Consider the following 17,199-nt stretch of genomic DNA (forward strand, 5'->3'; position numbering starts at 1 on the left):
AACCCCATCCATATCACATCTTGTATCCAAGCTAGAGGTGTTCCAACAGGGTACTAGAGCCTCCATGCCCACCTATGTCACATCTTGTATCCAAGCTAGAGGCAGCATAACAGGGTACTAGAACCTCCATGACCGACTGCATCACATCTTGTATCCAAGTGAGGTGTTACAATATGCCCATTCGTACCACATCTTGTATCAAACATGTCCATTCGTATCACATCTTGTATCAAAGCTAGAGTCGATACAACAGGGTATTCGTTGTTTTTGAGAATGAGTGTATATATAGATATGTGTGTGTACATGCTTTTTGATTTTTTTTCTCTTAGAATGCAGGTGTTTACATGGAATCTGTGACAACCGGCCTGGTAGCCGTGGAATTTGTCAAGGAGGCCGCTGTAATGTAGGTTACATTGGAGAATACTGCGACAGACTATCTGAGCCATGTACAGCTGTAAACATGACCCAGTACTGTCATGTAAATGCCGTGTGTGTATCTACAGATAACATTACAAGGTAAATTCAGGGTTTATCATTTTTGTGTTCACTTTTGAGTTAACTTCCCCTTAGATCTTTCACACTCCGATTTACAGCTTAGTTAGAGATTTACATTTTACTGACAACCAGTTTAACATAAAATGGACATAAATTCTGGGGAAAAAATCCTCCCTTTTGGTGTGCAGAAATCACATTCTATGTAAAAGTGTATCCTGATAAAAGATGTTCATGGTTGCCTGTCTGGAGGATGGGATCACATCAGTCCGATTCAGCAAATCAAAGTGATCAGCAGGGGGACAGAAGAGAGCAGGCTGAGCGTGCTGTTCTCTCCATCGCTGTCTATTGGAATTACCAGGAGCACCAGAAAGTAGTGGCATCCCCATAGATTGTAATAGAGGATATCATGAATGCTTGCTCTTCTTTGTTTTCCCCTCATTTTTGGCTGCTACCAACAAATTTGGATTGATGAATTGAGGAGGAAGGAGGGAAGGGGGGTCACAGAACTCCTGTTCTTCCAATAGATGGAGTCCCACTTCTGAGCCCCCACTTGTGATATATCCTATGAATATATTATGATCTGAGTACTCTTTTTAAAATATACTTTATAACTTTTTATTGTCTGACTTTGATTTGTCTTTCAGTTGTCTGTGTAAGAACGGATATCAAGGTGATGGATCTTTTTGTCAACCTTTAGATCAGTGCAAAATGCCAGATAGAGGGGGTTGTTCAGAAAATGTAAGTATGCATATTATGATGTAAGGTTTCAAATTTTCTAATTTAACCCCTTACTTACGCAGCCCCCCTTTTTTTCCATTTTCATTTTTTCCTCCCCCCTTTAAAAAAAAAAAAACGTAACTCCTTTATTTATCCATCAACGTCGTTGTATGAGGGCTTGTTTTTTGCGGGACGAGTTGTATTTTTCAATGGTGCTGTTTAATACATACCTCAACGCTCCAGAATATAAATGTACGGCCTGAAGTGGGAAGGGGTTAATGTGTTCATGTCTCCCAATTGTGGGCTATTTTAGGCCCCTCTCATTCTGCTCTGCAATATCTTCTTAATGGCCCAGAAAACACTTTTAATGCAAATTAGCCTAAACCATGTTCCTTTAAGGGTGTGGTTCACTGGACAGCCCTGTGAAAATGAGGACTGTTGGCAACTAAGTTGGTTGTATTTGATTACAATGTAATTGTGTCTGCTAAGAGGTAGATTTCAGTAGCATTTTATAGGCCTTGTGGTCACCGGTATGTTTGTTGAAAACAATGGTAGCCAGTTGGCTTCAATGTGATTTGTTCCTTTTTATGTCCTATTACAGCCAATGTATTGTGATTAATTGATGTATTATTTTCAGGCTATCTGCACCATTGCACCAACTGGAGGGGTTATTTGCCAGTGTATCCCTGGCTGGACTGGAGATGGTATAGAATGTATACCCATTGACAACTGTGCCCTGGAAAATAGAAGCGGCTGTGATATTAATGCTGACTGCAAATTTGTCCGTCCGGGAAAGGTAAAAGTTACAATGATCAAAAGTAACTGTCTGACATAATTAACGTACGGGGAGTGGACAAAAAAATGGAAACAGCATATGAAATCCATGAGATTTTAATCATTAGCACTGAGCTGCCCTTTTGACCCCTGCTGTGGGCCGCCTATTGGCATATTCTATCTTGGAGTGTATACGCGTGTAATACGCACCAAGATAGAACATGCGTTTAACCCACTGGATCTGTTAGTATTATTGCAAGCCTGTGGGATTCACTATATTTATCAGTGTGACTTACACATATTTTATGACTTATCTACGTAAGTATAATACTAAGAAGCCAACCCCTCCCCCCAATAAATCGCAGATGTGTGAGTGGTTGCTCTTCACTATTTTACATCTGCATAAAATGTTTCATATAGCATCGTACCTTCGTATTGGTAAATATGGCCTCTTGCTGTGAATTCTGAATAGAATCGATTATTTTCTCTGATTTGGCTGGAATACCGCTTTAACCCCTTAAGGACATGTACTTGATAAAGTCCTAAGGACGAAACGCGTCGTACGAAATAAACGGAGTTTGTACCAACCATTGGTTACGAGAGGATATTTTTCCTAAAGGAGCGCAGATCCCTTTTTTTCTTGTATGTTTCTGCCTATTTGGATACGGATCCCCATAAGGATACGGTGATAAAATCTGCTGGCTCTCCTTGTCTCTAGCCTGACAGGATAAGAAGGAACCCTGCAGGAGTATTAATAATTTATTTAAAGCTTACGAGGATATGGGGTGTTAGTGGGTCCCTCACTTAGGGTCCTACTATACACCGGGTAAGTCCAAACTTGCCAATTAGGCAACGTTTTTCATTGTGCTTTGATCTGTGAGCGCTGTCCTTATACATTTTGTTATATCCTGTCCTAAAATATCTCATTAGAACTTCTTGTAAAATCGTGAGATATGGGAAGTAAAACCCTCAACACTGAGTTATGGAACATCTGGCTACCATCAGAGTACTGCTCTACTGGTCTATTGGGCAGTGTAGCTTGCTCAAATGTGATCTGCATGCTAAAGTCATCCGAAGAAAAATTTGCCCTTAGGGCTTTTACCCACTAGCGTTTTTTTAATGCTGCGACATTGCTGTGATTTTTTTTTTACTGAAAATGTCAATGGGACTAATGTTAAAATTGCACTGCACAAAAATTGCAGAAGCGCAAACTTGAGATTTTTGTGCAATGCGATTTTAACATTAGAAAGTCCCACTGACATTTGCAGTAAAAAAAAACCTGTGATATCACAGCATTAAAAAAACGCTAGTGGGTAAAGCCCCTTATATGTTTTTTCACAAGTTAATCTCTCAACTCGGACACAAAATGTGAAAAAGCCATCTTCATCATTGTAAACCATTTTATTTATTGTCCCAGTGTATGACAATTACATAGAATAAAAGCAATTTTGCTCATAGTTTTGCTGAAAAATGTTGTATTGCTTTCTTTCTACTGCTTCTATGCAAACTTGTGGTAATAGATAAGTCAGTGCATTATGATCCAACCTACGTTTTCACTGTGGTCCCTACTTTTTGTTAGGGCCAATCCCAATGGGTGTATTCTCTGTCTGAATTCAGTCCTTATTTTCGTACTGGCAGAATGCAGACAGCACATGGACCCATTGAATTAAATTGGTGTATTCAGACAAGCGTTTTTTGTGCAGACGAATGCTACACGTAAGAAACAATTTTTAGCATGCTCTATTTTGGTGCGTATTCATGGACCAAAATTGCCCATTAAACACTATGGGCATTCCACTCACCCAGCCTGCAGCATTGGCCTGGTAGTGGCGACAGTTGCTGCTGAGGCTGTGACCACCGTTTTTTCCCCCGGTGTTTTCACACGCCACTCTGTAAGCAGATGCCGAGGGGAGAGGTGAGCAGTCACACAATCAGCAGCGTCTGCGTCTGCCACCACACCGGAGCTGCAGACTAGGTGACTCGAAAGTCAGAGGCCAATAGAGGGGTCAGTATTACTACTGGGACCACTATGGGGTCACTTATTACTACTGAGGCCAATATAAGGGACACTATTACTACTGGGGGTCACCAAAATAGGGGACGTTTACTACTGGGGCCACTACAGGATCACTATAACTACTGGAACCATTATGGGGGACCTTGTTACTACTAGGGCCACTATGGTGGTCACTTATTTTTGAAGCCACTATGGGGGTCACTATTACTACTGGGCCAATATAGGGGACCCTATTACTACTGGAGTTACTCTTTGAGGCACTATTGCTACTGGGGCCACCAATATAGCGGCACTTACTACTAGGATAACTAGAGGGTTACTATTACTACTGGAGTCATTATGGGGGACCCTATTACTACTGGTTCCACTATGGGGGTCACTATTACTACTGGGACAACTATGGGGGATATCAGTATTCTGACTGGAGCCACTATGGGGGTCACTATTACTACTGGAGCCATTATGGGGTCACTATTACTACCGGGGCCATAATGGGGGTCACTAATATTACTGGGGTCACTTTTACTACTGGGCCCACAAAGGAGGTCACTACCAAATTACTACTGCGGCCACTATGGGGGTCACTATTACTATTGAGGGTCACTATTATTGCTGGGGCTACAATGGGGGTCACTAACGGAATCACTATTACCGTTACTATAGTCTTACAAGTACAAAATGCCCTTTAAAGGCAGCCATAAGGGCTCTTACCCACTAGCGTTTTTTTTAACACTTTTTTCAATGGGAATTTTTTTTTATGTTAAAATACAATCACACAAAAATCGCAATAGCACAAACTTGCGATTTTTGGGCGATGCGATTTTAACATTAGAAAGTCCCATTGAAAAAAACGCAGCAATATCGTAGCGTTAAAAAAAAACGCTAGTGGGTAAAAGCCCTAAAGCTGACATGGCCCTTATTGAAAATTAGGTGGAGGTTCTGAAAGGAAATTTGAACAGCAGGGGGCACCATAATGTGTATGTTACAGCAATATCTAGACACAGAAGCATTTTATGAATTATTTCCACTTTTTTGTATTTTGCAGATTGACTGTATTTGTAAGAAAGGATACACTGGGGATGGATACTTCTGTGACCCAGTCAACATTTGTTTAGAAGACAATGGCGGCTGTCACCTAATGGTTGGTAATGTCAGCAGTGTAAGAATTGATATGTGATTACAATGCAAGAATCTCCCTAGGGCCCCCTGTCGATATTCTGCCATGGGGGAGAGCTGTCAGCTCTTTGCAGTGAGCCTATCTGACAGATAGGCTCACCGCGGAGAATCGCGGAAAATTGCGGCATGCCGTGATTTAAATCCCGCGAGTGGAGAATCGCTATGATTCTCCACTTGTGGACAGGGGGCTGCGCTTTCCATATCAACGCTATGGAAAACATTTACTGCGTTACCCGGATGATTGCCGCGGGTTACGCAATGAACTATCGCTTGTGGACAGGCAGCTTAGCTACCATTCACAATTGTCTTAGCCAAGATGACATGAATATTTAGATGAGCAACTTGACATTGCAGCTTAAGTCGCTTTAGAATTGATCATGCGATTACATTAACAATTAACATCTGTCCAGATTTGTGACGGTATTATCTGTGTTGTATATTATATTACATTTTTGGAACAATTACACAATGTTTTTAAAAAATATCAAATAATGTACGTTGATTTTTTTTCTGTGTGTGCACAAAATACAATAGTAGGTTATTACAGCTGAGTACTACTTCCATGTTATATAGGGCCACAGTTCGCATCCAGAGACTTCTGTGGGGCCATAGTGTACACAGCCTATCTCAGAGATTTGGATATTGGATTCAGGGCGCATTCAGACGAACGTATGCGTACATACGTGCACACAAAACCACGCGTCTATTAGAACCATTGGTTCCATATGGTGTTTACATGTCCGTTTTTTACAGGCCTGCAAACATGCGCACCTGTAAAAGATAGGACGTGCATACACCATAGGTCCGTGGTGTGTGTAAATATTCCCTGCGGGGAGTCCCCTTGTCACTGAATACTGTGACCGCACTGTCACAGTGTTCAGTGACAAGGCGACTCCCCGTGGGGAGTAAAGAATACCCTGTGATAGCTGTGACAGCTGAGGCAAAGGATTTCACAGGATATCACAGGGTATTCATTGCTTTCACAGCTGTGGCAGAGGATCACGATGTTCTCCCATTGCTTTCAATGGGACCGGAGCTTCTACAGCCCCATTGAAAGCAATGGGCTGCCGGGAAGCCCTGCAGGGATTTTCAGGGAAGGGCTTTAAATATAAGCCCTTCCCTGAAAAATCATCCCTAAAATGTGTTTTAAAAAAAACTTCCTCTCCTCAGCTGCCGGGGCTCAGGCGCGTCCAGCAGTGTCTTCTCCCTGCACTGCTATGAATCTCTTTCATTGAATTTAATAAATGGCCGAGCTCTGCCTGTGATTAGCTGAGCGCTCAGTCAGATACAGCCCTTTCAGGAGGCAGGGATTTTAAATCCCTGCCTGCTGAAAGAGATTCATACCAGTGCAGGGTGAAGACGGGGCTGGACCAGCCTGAGCCCTGGCAACAGGGGAGAGATAAGGATATGTTTTTTTTATTTTAACACATTCTAGGGATGATTTTCAGGGAAGGACTTATATTTAAAGCCCTTCCCCGAAAATCCCTCCGGCGCTTGCCGGCAGCCCATTGCTTTCAATGGGGCTGCAGAAGCGCTGGTCCCATTGAAAGCAATGGGAGAACATCTCGAACCTCAGCCACAGCTGTCACATCTGTGGCAAGGGATTCTTCACTCCCCGCAGGGAGTCCCCTTGTTACTGAACACTATGACAGTGCTGTCACAGTGTTCAGTGACAAGGGGACTTCCCGCAGGGAATATTTACACGGCAGCGGCAGAGAGGTGAGTGAGTGTGTGTATGTATATGTGTGTGTATATATATGATTTTTTTTTTTTTACACAAACCACGGATGAATTTCAGGGAAGGGCTTATATTTCAAGCCCTGCCCTGAAAATCACTGCAGGGGTTGCCGGCATCCTATTGCTTTCAATGGGGCCAAGGGCAGCAGCCGCATTGAAAGCAATGCTGCACGGACCTACATTCACGCGTGTTTGTGCATGTATGTAGGCACGCGGTTTTGAGCGCTCCTATGTAAGCATACACTCGTCTGAATGCACCCTCAGTTTAGATCTGACAGAATAAACATTGTACCACGTTCCATTATACACCGTGTTATGGAGATACTGTCCACTAGAAGCGCTATACTGAGGCTCCACGGGGTGCCTCCTGCACAGTAGCAAAGAGCCACAGGGACTCTGAGTGCCTCCATTTAGGCCTCTTAACTGTTACACAAAGTGGTTGTTTCCAACCATATGTATTATAAGTGCTGCAGTAACTACTATCTTGTAGACCCCAGAGCAAACTTTGCACCCCCACCATAGATTATAGTATTACGCTTTTACTAGCACATATGCTGCACTCAAATATACGCATACAGAACAAATACGCTACACACATACAGTATATACACATACATCAAGTAATTACTACACACATATATTAATTGCACCCTATATGGTATCCACATATATGCTATACACAGACATATTTATATAGCTCTGCGTATTATGTTGGCACCATATACAGTAAATAAAGAATATTAAGTACATTATATGTGCTTTATGCTACACACCTATACATATGCACACTCAAACATACAATTAAATATATTGGGGAAATGCATGAAAGCATTTATACTAGAATTCTAGCATAGAATATTTACAAATTTTTGCGTAATTCCCATTTGCACAAAAATTTGCAACTTTTTGGCTTTTCAACCATTTTTGTAAATTTGGAAAAAGGGGGAAGGGATTGCGGGAGGAAGAGTGGTCGACCATGGCACATCAAATTCACTATATTTAATGCCAAAAACTGGCATAAATTATAGCCCAAATCTAGGACAGGTTTGATCTGCCATGGATTTCAGAAAGTGGCACGTGGCGGGCACAGCATGCATCAAACTTAATAAGAGGCCCTTTGCTTCTATTAGATTTAGTGTATCTTACTGGGTTGACACTTATCTAAAACACCTGTCTTTAGGATAAGTCACTAGTCTTAAATAAATATCCCCCATTGTACATGCGAGGTAGATTGCGGGTGATCGAGCCCCTTGGGAACTGCTGCCAGTGGAGTAGGACTATCATGCATGATCTAGCAGGAAGAGGTTGCGTCATGCTGCTTGATCAGACCTCCTTCATCTGTGAGTCAGGCACAGCACTGGTAGTTACTTACAGTTACTACTTTCAGAACTGCAAGCACAGTCCATCAGAAAATGAAGCCGCCTTGTTGGCATGCATTGTGCTGTCTATGCATGTAAGACCCGCTACTACTATGGCTGGACTGTGTTGTTGGCGAGCAGCAGTGCGGGCCACTCAACCCTTCCGGGCCCAGTCGCTCTTGCACCCTATGGGACCGTTATTGTTACGTTCCTTTGTATTACACTGCTCATTTTGAGTCTAGGGTCCAGAGTCTCAGGGCATAAGAACCAGGATTATAAACCATATTGGGAAACAAAGAAGTAAATTAAAAGAGGCTAATGAATGTATTGAATGCCAATCACTGTATTCCATGTCTTACTGGGTCGGGTATGTTCCTTAAAACATTGCTTGATTGAGTCGTTAAACACTCATTAATAAGCATGATAATCCATTCTCTTAGGCTAATTGTACGCCAACCTCAGGAGGACAGAGAACATGTGCCTGTCCCGATGGGTTTGGGGGAGATGGCATCACCTGTTATGCAGACGTGATGATGGTAAGTATAAATTATTCTATTCTCTACTTAAAAATATTGTAATGAAACAAAATTGCAATAAAGGCAACATTATCTCTCTAAATTGGATTGGCTTCACTGGTATTGGGAGTATACTGGACTCTGGGCTTTTTGTGTGTCTAGCTCAGCGCCCAATTCACACCTTCTCCTTGGTGTAGTTTGCACCAAATATCAGGGTTATTAGACATGGCTGCATCTGTCATAAATGTTCACAGCAGTGTTGTGCATGTTCTTGTAGAACCAAAGAAAGTGAGCTTCCAAATACTTATTAATCCAGTATAGCTGCTGAACATATTAACCCTGTGAGTGCCTTTTTGTGTTTGTTTTTTGCCTCCAGAAAGTTGACGGGTACCAAAAAATAGGAATTGAAGTGATGGGCTGTGTCGTAGTTCCATATGGGGGACCGATAATTTTGATGTGCAGGGAAAATCTGTAATTAAAAGGCAACACTTAGGGTGTCTTCACATGGGCATATGCACTAAAATTGCATGTGATAGTGTGACATTTTGCGCAGTGAAGGTCACGCTATTGCTGGCATTTTAGCGCATTTTATTGTACTTTTTGTGATGCTGGGGAACGTGATTTAAAAGGCTTTTTTTTGCGTGCGCAAAAGCGAAAGTAAGAATAAACCCTTTGAAAACAATGGGTTCTCTTCTCTGCACAACGCATATGCATATTTTGCGTGCGCATACATGTCGTATGAAGCTACCCTTATATAGCATTGCATCCTCTTTATGCTGGCTGTAGACGGGCATATTTGCACACGCAATACGCAGAGAGTAGAACCCAGGGGATGCGTAGAAGTTTTCTCCAACACCACAGCTTCAAAGTGTCAATTCTTCTGTCTGTTATCCCCATTGTCCACGTCTCGCAGCTATATACTGCAATTGGGAAAACGCTGGCTGTGATTAACCTTTGTTTGATGTTTACATCCTTGCACATGCTCACCATGGCCATATGCCCCAATGCTAATCGATGCTTTCTCTCATCTGTCGAGCTGCCACTATGATCGATGAGGGATCCAATGTATACTATACAGTGTGTGTGTATGTATATAATATATATCTATATATGTTGTATACTATACAGCCGCTCTAATGTCTATAGGCAAGTTAATAACTATTATTAATCATCATATATTGTAAGCACTGCACTGTAGAAAGGTTCCATCTAATAGACAGGATGAGCTGAAGAGGAAGTCACATGATCAGCAGGTGGGACGCCTTGCCACCACAATAAACGTTGCACTCTTGGGTCATGTGACCGTAGGGTACAACTGGGTCAGAGGTATGGTTTTTTTGGGTGACCAGACAACGACTTTAACCAAAGATAAGAAATTATACCTTTATGTCCTTACGTTTTAGGAACTATTGGGCATCCCGGATGCAAGGCTTTTCAGAGAGTGGATAAAGGTATTATTTTGCTATGTTAATCTTTGATGTGGCTGTGTATTTAAGTCAATTTTTCTGAGTTAATGTTCAGCAATGAAATTCTGAAGCAATACGCTGCAAAGACCACTAAGCTGCCACTCGTGAATGATAATAACATATTTGCATCATTTATGGATGTTGACTATGCAATATGTAAGCACTAAACATTGAAGGTTACAGTTATTTGAATACCCACATCATCCAAAATGGTATTAATCTATCCATATTGGTGTTTCTAGTTGATACTTGTTTAATAAAAATCTTCTCTGCTTATGGCTTTTTTCCCAAGAGCGTATATCGGCATATAGTACTAAGAGTACCATGCCCTCCCCCCTTTTCCCTCCCTCCCCATCGCAAGCTTACCTGTCCTCTCCTCCCTGCTGGCTCTCTGCAATGGGAGGGGGCGGGACGGAGGTGGAGCTAAGAACCGCACAATCCCGCCTCCTACAATTGCTGGTTGTGGGCAAGGGGCGGGGAGGGGGTGGAGCTAAGCACCGCCCTACCTCCTCCTATTGATGTCTATGGACAAGGGGCGGGGAGAGGGTGGAAGCTTAGCTCCACCCACATCCCACCTCTTATCCACAGCCAGCAATTGGAGGAGGCGGAACAGGACGGCACTTAGCTCCACCCCCATCATTCCCCCTCCCATTGCAGAGAGCCAACAGGGAGGAGAGGACAGATGAGCCTGCACAGGAAAAGAAGAGCAGAGGGAGGGAGTTCAGCTGCTAAACTTCCTCCCACCTATGGCCGCTGCCATGGGCTCCCATAGGAGGCCGATGTATTCCGGCCCAAGAGGACTATCTTTTGGGCCCAACGTAAAAACGCCCGGTGCTATATTGGGCTGGCCGCTTTTACGTCTCAGGAATACGGCAATGTGATCTGATTCATTGGAATCCAACGCTCGTGGGAAAGAAGCCTAAAGCTGTATATACTCAAATTAACCCTATTAGAGCATGTTTTTTGAAGAGTACCTGCACTTTTACATTGGAGCGATTGTGCTCTGTTGACCATTTTCGGCTCCTTCCGGCAGCTGAAGACAGACCAATATAGCACTATACAAGCTCTATATGGGACTCCACGACACCGTCTTCAGCTGCTAGAAGGAGCCAAAATGGCCAAAAGAGCATGAGCACTTCAACATGAAAGTGCGGGTGCTCTTTAAACTAGACCCTTTGTATAAAATGCGTTTCATAGTTTACGTTTTTGCAGTATGCAGGTGCAAGATTTTGGGGCTCCTTCCAACCTGGTATTGCTTTTTGCAGATTTAAAATACTGCTTTCAAAACTTGACCAAATTGTTCTACTTTTTATTCCCATACAGAAGTCGGAAATCTCCATTTCACTTTCAAGCAATGTTACTGCTTTAATTCCTTCTAATGCAGCACTCGGCACTCTTTCGGAGAGTACTAGGAAATTTTGGGAGGACAAGTTGTCCTATTTAGTCAGGTAAAATAGCAGTGGTTTTTTTTACAACTGTTTACTTGTGTCCATGAGTTATACTCACGTTGGGAAACATTTGCATAAACCCCCACCTATGTTAGGCTCATTTCACAGGACTACCTCACAAAAAAAATAGGACGGTGGAGAGGTAGCGATAAGGGATACTGTGAGCTGCATGCCTACGCAAAATTAGTTTAAATGTGGATTACAAGCTATTCACTGGGACCAAGGTATCACTGCTGGGAAATGACATAATACGCAAGTGCTATGGCTTCTAACCTCACTCAGTTCCATTGGCATATCTCTTCAAGTAGTGATGGTTCCAGATGCTGACTTCGTCCACTTGCTGGACAACAGGACACATACTATTCTGTTGCTGTGTTTAGCTGTGGCCCTACTGGATGCGGTCGTGGCTCTTCTCCTGTGGATTGTCGGCAGTATTAGATTACTAGGTCAACTAGTGCTCCCAAATTATGTCAGTCCTGATGGCCTATTGAAAGGGAACTCCAGTCCTTACAACTCTTCTAAAGATCATGGCACATCCTTGCCATCTTGTTTTGCAGTACATGACCTGATTAAAAAGGATGTAACAGTTCGCTGTTACCCATTAACAGTTTACAGTGGGGACTGCCCATTTGACAGACTCGCAACATATGGATATGGATCTAAAAACAGGATGAATGGAGGGGAGTATGAAAAGAAGAAAAGCAGCTATAAAGTCTGTAGGGTCGTGGCTACAGAGCTAGATAGCCAGCCCATGCTGACTTTATAATGTGAAAAGGTCCACTTTAAGGGGAAATTCCTTAAAGAGGTTTTATCATAAAAAAACAAAACTATATACTCACCTATTCCTCCACAGGCAGACTCCTTGCCACATCTTCTCCTCATTGATCTTAACCAGTTCTTAAGAGACCATCTCTTTATTCATTTGGGGATACCCTGGACCTCCAGTCTCATGGTCTGTGGGGTGCTAGTGAATGGAGTTTTCAAAACCTTATTCATATATAGAGGAAAAAGCACATGCAGGTTTGTTGCAACTAATGCCCAGCAAAAACAGCATATGACATATCCTGTATTGAACAAACCCTAAACCAATGCTTCAGACTGAGTTGTTGGTGAGGTTTAGCCTTGGAAGCATTTTTAAGTGATCTGAATATGGGCTTCAAAAGTCGTTCTTTCACCGTACCGATCTCTGGTCTTTTTGTGTTTACTTTTCTACTGCTTCATGAGTGACATTGAGGTAATTTTAGCAAATTTTGGCATGGACTACAACCATCGGTGAGCCCTGGTCATCTGCATTTTCTGGTTGGCGATGCCCAAGTAGAATATGATTGGGAAGCCGTGCCGTAAATCTTCTAATCATAGCTCTACCCATAGATCCTTTTATCTACCTCATTTCTTATTAGCTGCTAATCATTTTATTTATGTGTTGACAGATACTGTTTCTTGCTGTATTTAGAATATAAATAGACATTATGTATTCAACAGGGTTCACTTTCTTCGAGGAGCCTTCACATCCGAGGATCTAAAGCAACATATTGGTCAAGAATTAGATACAATGGATCCAAAAACAAAATGGGAGATCGGTACGATAAAAGGAGTAAGTTGTTTTTATCCAGTGACCCAAAAAGACATACAGAAATAGCTGGCAGCAATCATTGTTAATAAAAATCTAAGAATTAGTTATTAGCAATGAAAAGGCTTTATGCTCTTGGTAAATCCACATTTTTTATTCTTTATTTCAGAATATAACAGTGAGTAATGCAAGTATCATGGTCCAGAACATTCCAGCTACAAATGGATATATATTCATTATCAACCAGGTGATTGTTTTACCATCATATAATGTTCAAGAGTCATATAACCGCCCAACTTAAAGTGAAGCTGTCACGACCAATCCCCATCTATATGATGCTCCCTATAAAGTAATGCAGTGGCTGTTATTGTATCTGCAGAATGGAGATTTTGTTCAAATGTGAGCACCATGTGTTAATTATAGTGCCTGATCTCTATGTGCTTGTAGCCACGGCTCTTGTATTCCAATAAGGTTAACAGCTGCAACCAGCAAGAACATAAAGTGGCATTATTCAGGGTTATTTTATATCATCAGTATTTGGCCATATAGTCATTGAGGGGGTTTTCTGAAATCAGAAAAAAATAGAGAAAACAGCATAGAATAATAAAAGCACCATTAACCATTAATCCCCCGCTGCAGTGCAATGGTCCGTTGCTCCCTAATAGTCCTTCTTTATATGATGACATGTCAGTCTACATATGTGACTCTTGCAACCAATCACTGGCCTCAGCAGTCCGTGCCATTCTTTATTGGGGCTAGTAGTAGGCATGTCATCATTGCAACACAAAGCCTAGCAAAGGGCTCTGGAGCAGCGGCACCAGAGTGGCAGAGGATTTAACATATAAAAATTATATTTCATTATTTTATGCAGTTTTCCCTGTTGGTGTAATAATTTTGGATGAAGGCTTGACAGCAGAACCCAGACTTTCCCCATAGCAATAGCCTTTCCTGGGCACTTGTGGTTATCTCCCAGTACTCAGATACATCCAGGATTTACTGTAGAGCTGAACTGTGTATCAACCAGAGAGTCACAGGAATACATATGTAAAGCACATATAAATGCAAATAGGAAACACAAATCCAAAACTAGGAACTCGCTAATAGATGACAAGAATAGAATAGTGATGCTAATCGGACGATGATAGTCATATAAAGAAGCAGATGATTGGTGAAAACCAATAACAACCTGACAATACCTAACTATAATGCTATCTCTCTCTAAGTTTTTCCTTAATCTATCCCTGACCGTAAAGCCCCATTAATACTGAAAGATGATCACTGAAAAATTGCTCAAACGACAGTTTTGAGTAATCATCTTTGCATAAACTCTTAAGTAGCTAATTAGCTACTTAAAAGTTAAATGAAGGTGGAGCGTGACACTGCTGACAGCTTCGAGAACAGCAGCTGCTTTTTATTTGCAAACAGCTGCTTTGTTCTCGGAGCCTTCAGCTAGTATCCCTCTGAGCTGATAGCTCCGAGATCAGCAGGAGCGCTGACAGCTGCTTTGTTCTCTGAGCTTTTAGCTGGTATCCTGCTAAGAAGTCCAAGAGAGATACCAGCTGAAAGAATGCTACCAACTGTATCCCGCTAAGAACTCAGCGCGCGGCGCTGATAGTGCTCATTGCTGACTTTTAGCTTGCTAAGAATAAGCGATGAACGAATAGTGCACGAAAAGTGTAAGATGGCAGGGCATTTAGACGCAACGATTATCGCTCAAAAGCCATATTTTGAGTGATAACCGTTGCATATAAATGGGCCTTAATACAAGACACTACTGTCCTTGACAGAAACAATGAGCATACATAGAACCTAGGGATAAGAAAAGAAGCAAAGATTAGACTAGACATAAGCATAAGAACAAGACTACACTGACAAGAACAAGATACTAGAAATAAAGAAGCAATACTGGATTTAAATGCACATTGTTTCTGCTATAACTAGCACAACACTGCAGAAATAACAAATATTTAAATAGGGGCTAGCCAATGAGAAACTCTCCAAACAAAGCAGAGCTGCAGTCAACTGACCCACTCTAATGAATCTGCTGTGGGATAGTTGCATAGCAGTTGCCTGGACAACAAACAAGAAGACAGAAGATGGTGATACAGTAGAAGAGTGCTTGCTTATCGTAACCTTTGACATATTTTTTCTGATCTTGGACAACCCCTTTAATCGTCTTGTCTCTTCCCTGTATTGACTTATATGACCACATATTTTTGAAAAGAGAATCTCTGGGATTTACTGAATTTCATTTAATATAAAGTTCATATTCCACTTTTATTATTGCTCAGATACATATAAAATAAAAAATGAAGTCACTTTACCAATTGTATAGTTTTCAAATATCCTAGTGTGTTTGCATACAGCTCTTTGACAGACCTGCGCTCGTCACTACTTACTAACTGCTAAGAAAAATCCTGTGCAATGTGATCTTGCAATCTTACTCCCTTCACTCTGCTTGCGATCATATTTTAGATACTTTAAAGTAGTAAATGAATAATGGTTGCATAGGACAAACCCTTTAAGCTTTTCTTCAATAAACTACGGTAAATGAAAACTATATTGTTTCTATACAAGGAGACAAAAGATAATAAACATACGGTAGAAGTACAGCCAAATAGATCTATACTATCCCTCTACTCATGCCCCTGTGCAGTCCCTGCTTATTAACACTGTGTAAGGACACATAAAAGATCAACAATTTAGTGCTGAAAAATCTTTTTTGTTTCTACAGCTTTTGATCCCTCCACCAGGAGCCATACCACCAGCACGGCCAGGTCTTTACCAAATGTTAGATCAAGTTCCTGCATTTACACAGTTTAAGCAGGCAATCCAGGTAATTCATTGTTTGCTGCAAGGGACAGAGCTATTGCTTTTTTTGCGAATTACAAGTCTTTTTCATTTTTGCTATTTTCTTCTGTTCATATATCGCCATTTACTAGTGTATAGTAGTATACAATCCAGCTTTTGTCTGAGGTAGAGACATATTGCCTCAAAATGCGTTATGTACGCTGTCTGTTAAATAACTAAATTAGGGGACCAGGTTCAATACGCAAATTTGCTAATTGTATTCATTCTAACAAAAGTTGTCCCAAGCCCCAGTTTTATTGGTTTTCCCTCCAATACAGATGTGACAGAGCATTAAATAAACTGAACTAACAGTCTCTCCTCGCTGCAGAAAATTGGACTAATTCAGGAAATTGAATCCAGTGGACAGAAGTATACTATTTTCGTACCGAATAACTCTTCTGTGTCAGGGTTTTACAATCAATCTGGATTTACTGATTTGGTAAGCAATTTACAACTAAACAATTTGTATTATGCTGATAGTAAATCTGCAAGATATATTTAAAGAGGTGTTGTATATGCCGAATCCAGGCATCAAGTGTTACAAACCTGGATGCCCAATATTCAGAATCTGATACATAAGACTATATCATGCACCATACATTTGAATAACTCTGGTGATAGGCATACTTCAGTATTGCTTAGATTGTCACGTTTGCTTGTTATTGTGTCCAATCCATTTTATTTAAAAAGTTCTAGAGAAACATTTGATTTACATTTTCATTGATGTTCTAGCCAGTAAACAAAAAGAAAGAAATGTGACTCGACCATGGGATCTATTTGGATTCTTTGATCTTACAGTTTAATTAAAGTGCTTTCCTATTTTTGTGGTGCCCAAGCGTTAGGTTGACTGTTTGGTAGGCCTAAAGACTTGTGTTGCTCCACAGCATCTGAGGATGAAGGCACATTCCTTGGTACAACAGCAAATTCACAGTTCCATGCCTGGGTGGCTGAAACTCCTCTCAAGCTATACTCGGACTCTGTACTGTAGTACTGTGATGTCCTTATGTCCCTGGAGTCCCCGAATCTCCATACTGCACTACTGGGAAATGTTCACAGCCCTGGAGTCTGTAGCTTCT

General features: G+C 41.5%; 1 protein-coding gene across 2 annotated transcripts in view; it reads left to right on the forward strand.

Moving 5' to 3' along the window:
• The window catches only part of STAB1 (stabilin 1), a 201,738-nt gene that overhangs the window by 75,643 nt on the left and 108,896 nt on the right, over positions 1-17,199 (forward strand). The window contains exons 23-33 of one of the 2 annotated variants that reach the window (XM_066596318.1): positions 330-516; positions 1,140-1,233; positions 1,850-2,008; positions 5,049-5,144; positions 8,715-8,810; positions 10,193-10,240; positions 11,579-11,703; positions 13,186-13,297; positions 13,443-13,520; positions 16,008-16,109; positions 16,452-16,562. In XM_066596318.1, coding sequence (XP_066452415.1) covers positions 330-516; positions 1,140-1,233; positions 1,850-2,008; positions 5,049-5,144; positions 8,715-8,810; positions 10,193-10,240; positions 11,579-11,703; positions 13,186-13,297; positions 13,443-13,520; positions 16,008-16,109; positions 16,452-16,562 — 1,208 coding nt within the window. The remainder of the gene's footprint in view (positions 1-329; positions 517-1,139; positions 1,234-1,849; positions 2,009-5,048; positions 5,145-8,714; positions 8,811-10,192; positions 10,241-11,578; positions 11,704-13,185; positions 13,298-13,442; positions 13,521-16,007; positions 16,110-16,451; positions 16,563-17,199) is intronic. The other variant, XM_066596319.1, reaches the window with a different exon arrangement.

This window comes from Eleutherodactylus coqui, chromosome 3 (assembly GCF_035609145.1).
Source record: "Eleutherodactylus coqui strain aEleCoq1 chromosome 3, aEleCoq1.hap1, whole genome shotgun sequence".
Classification (NCBI taxonomy): Eukaryota; Metazoa; Chordata; class Amphibia; order Anura; family Eleutherodactylidae; genus Eleutherodactylus; species Eleutherodactylus coqui.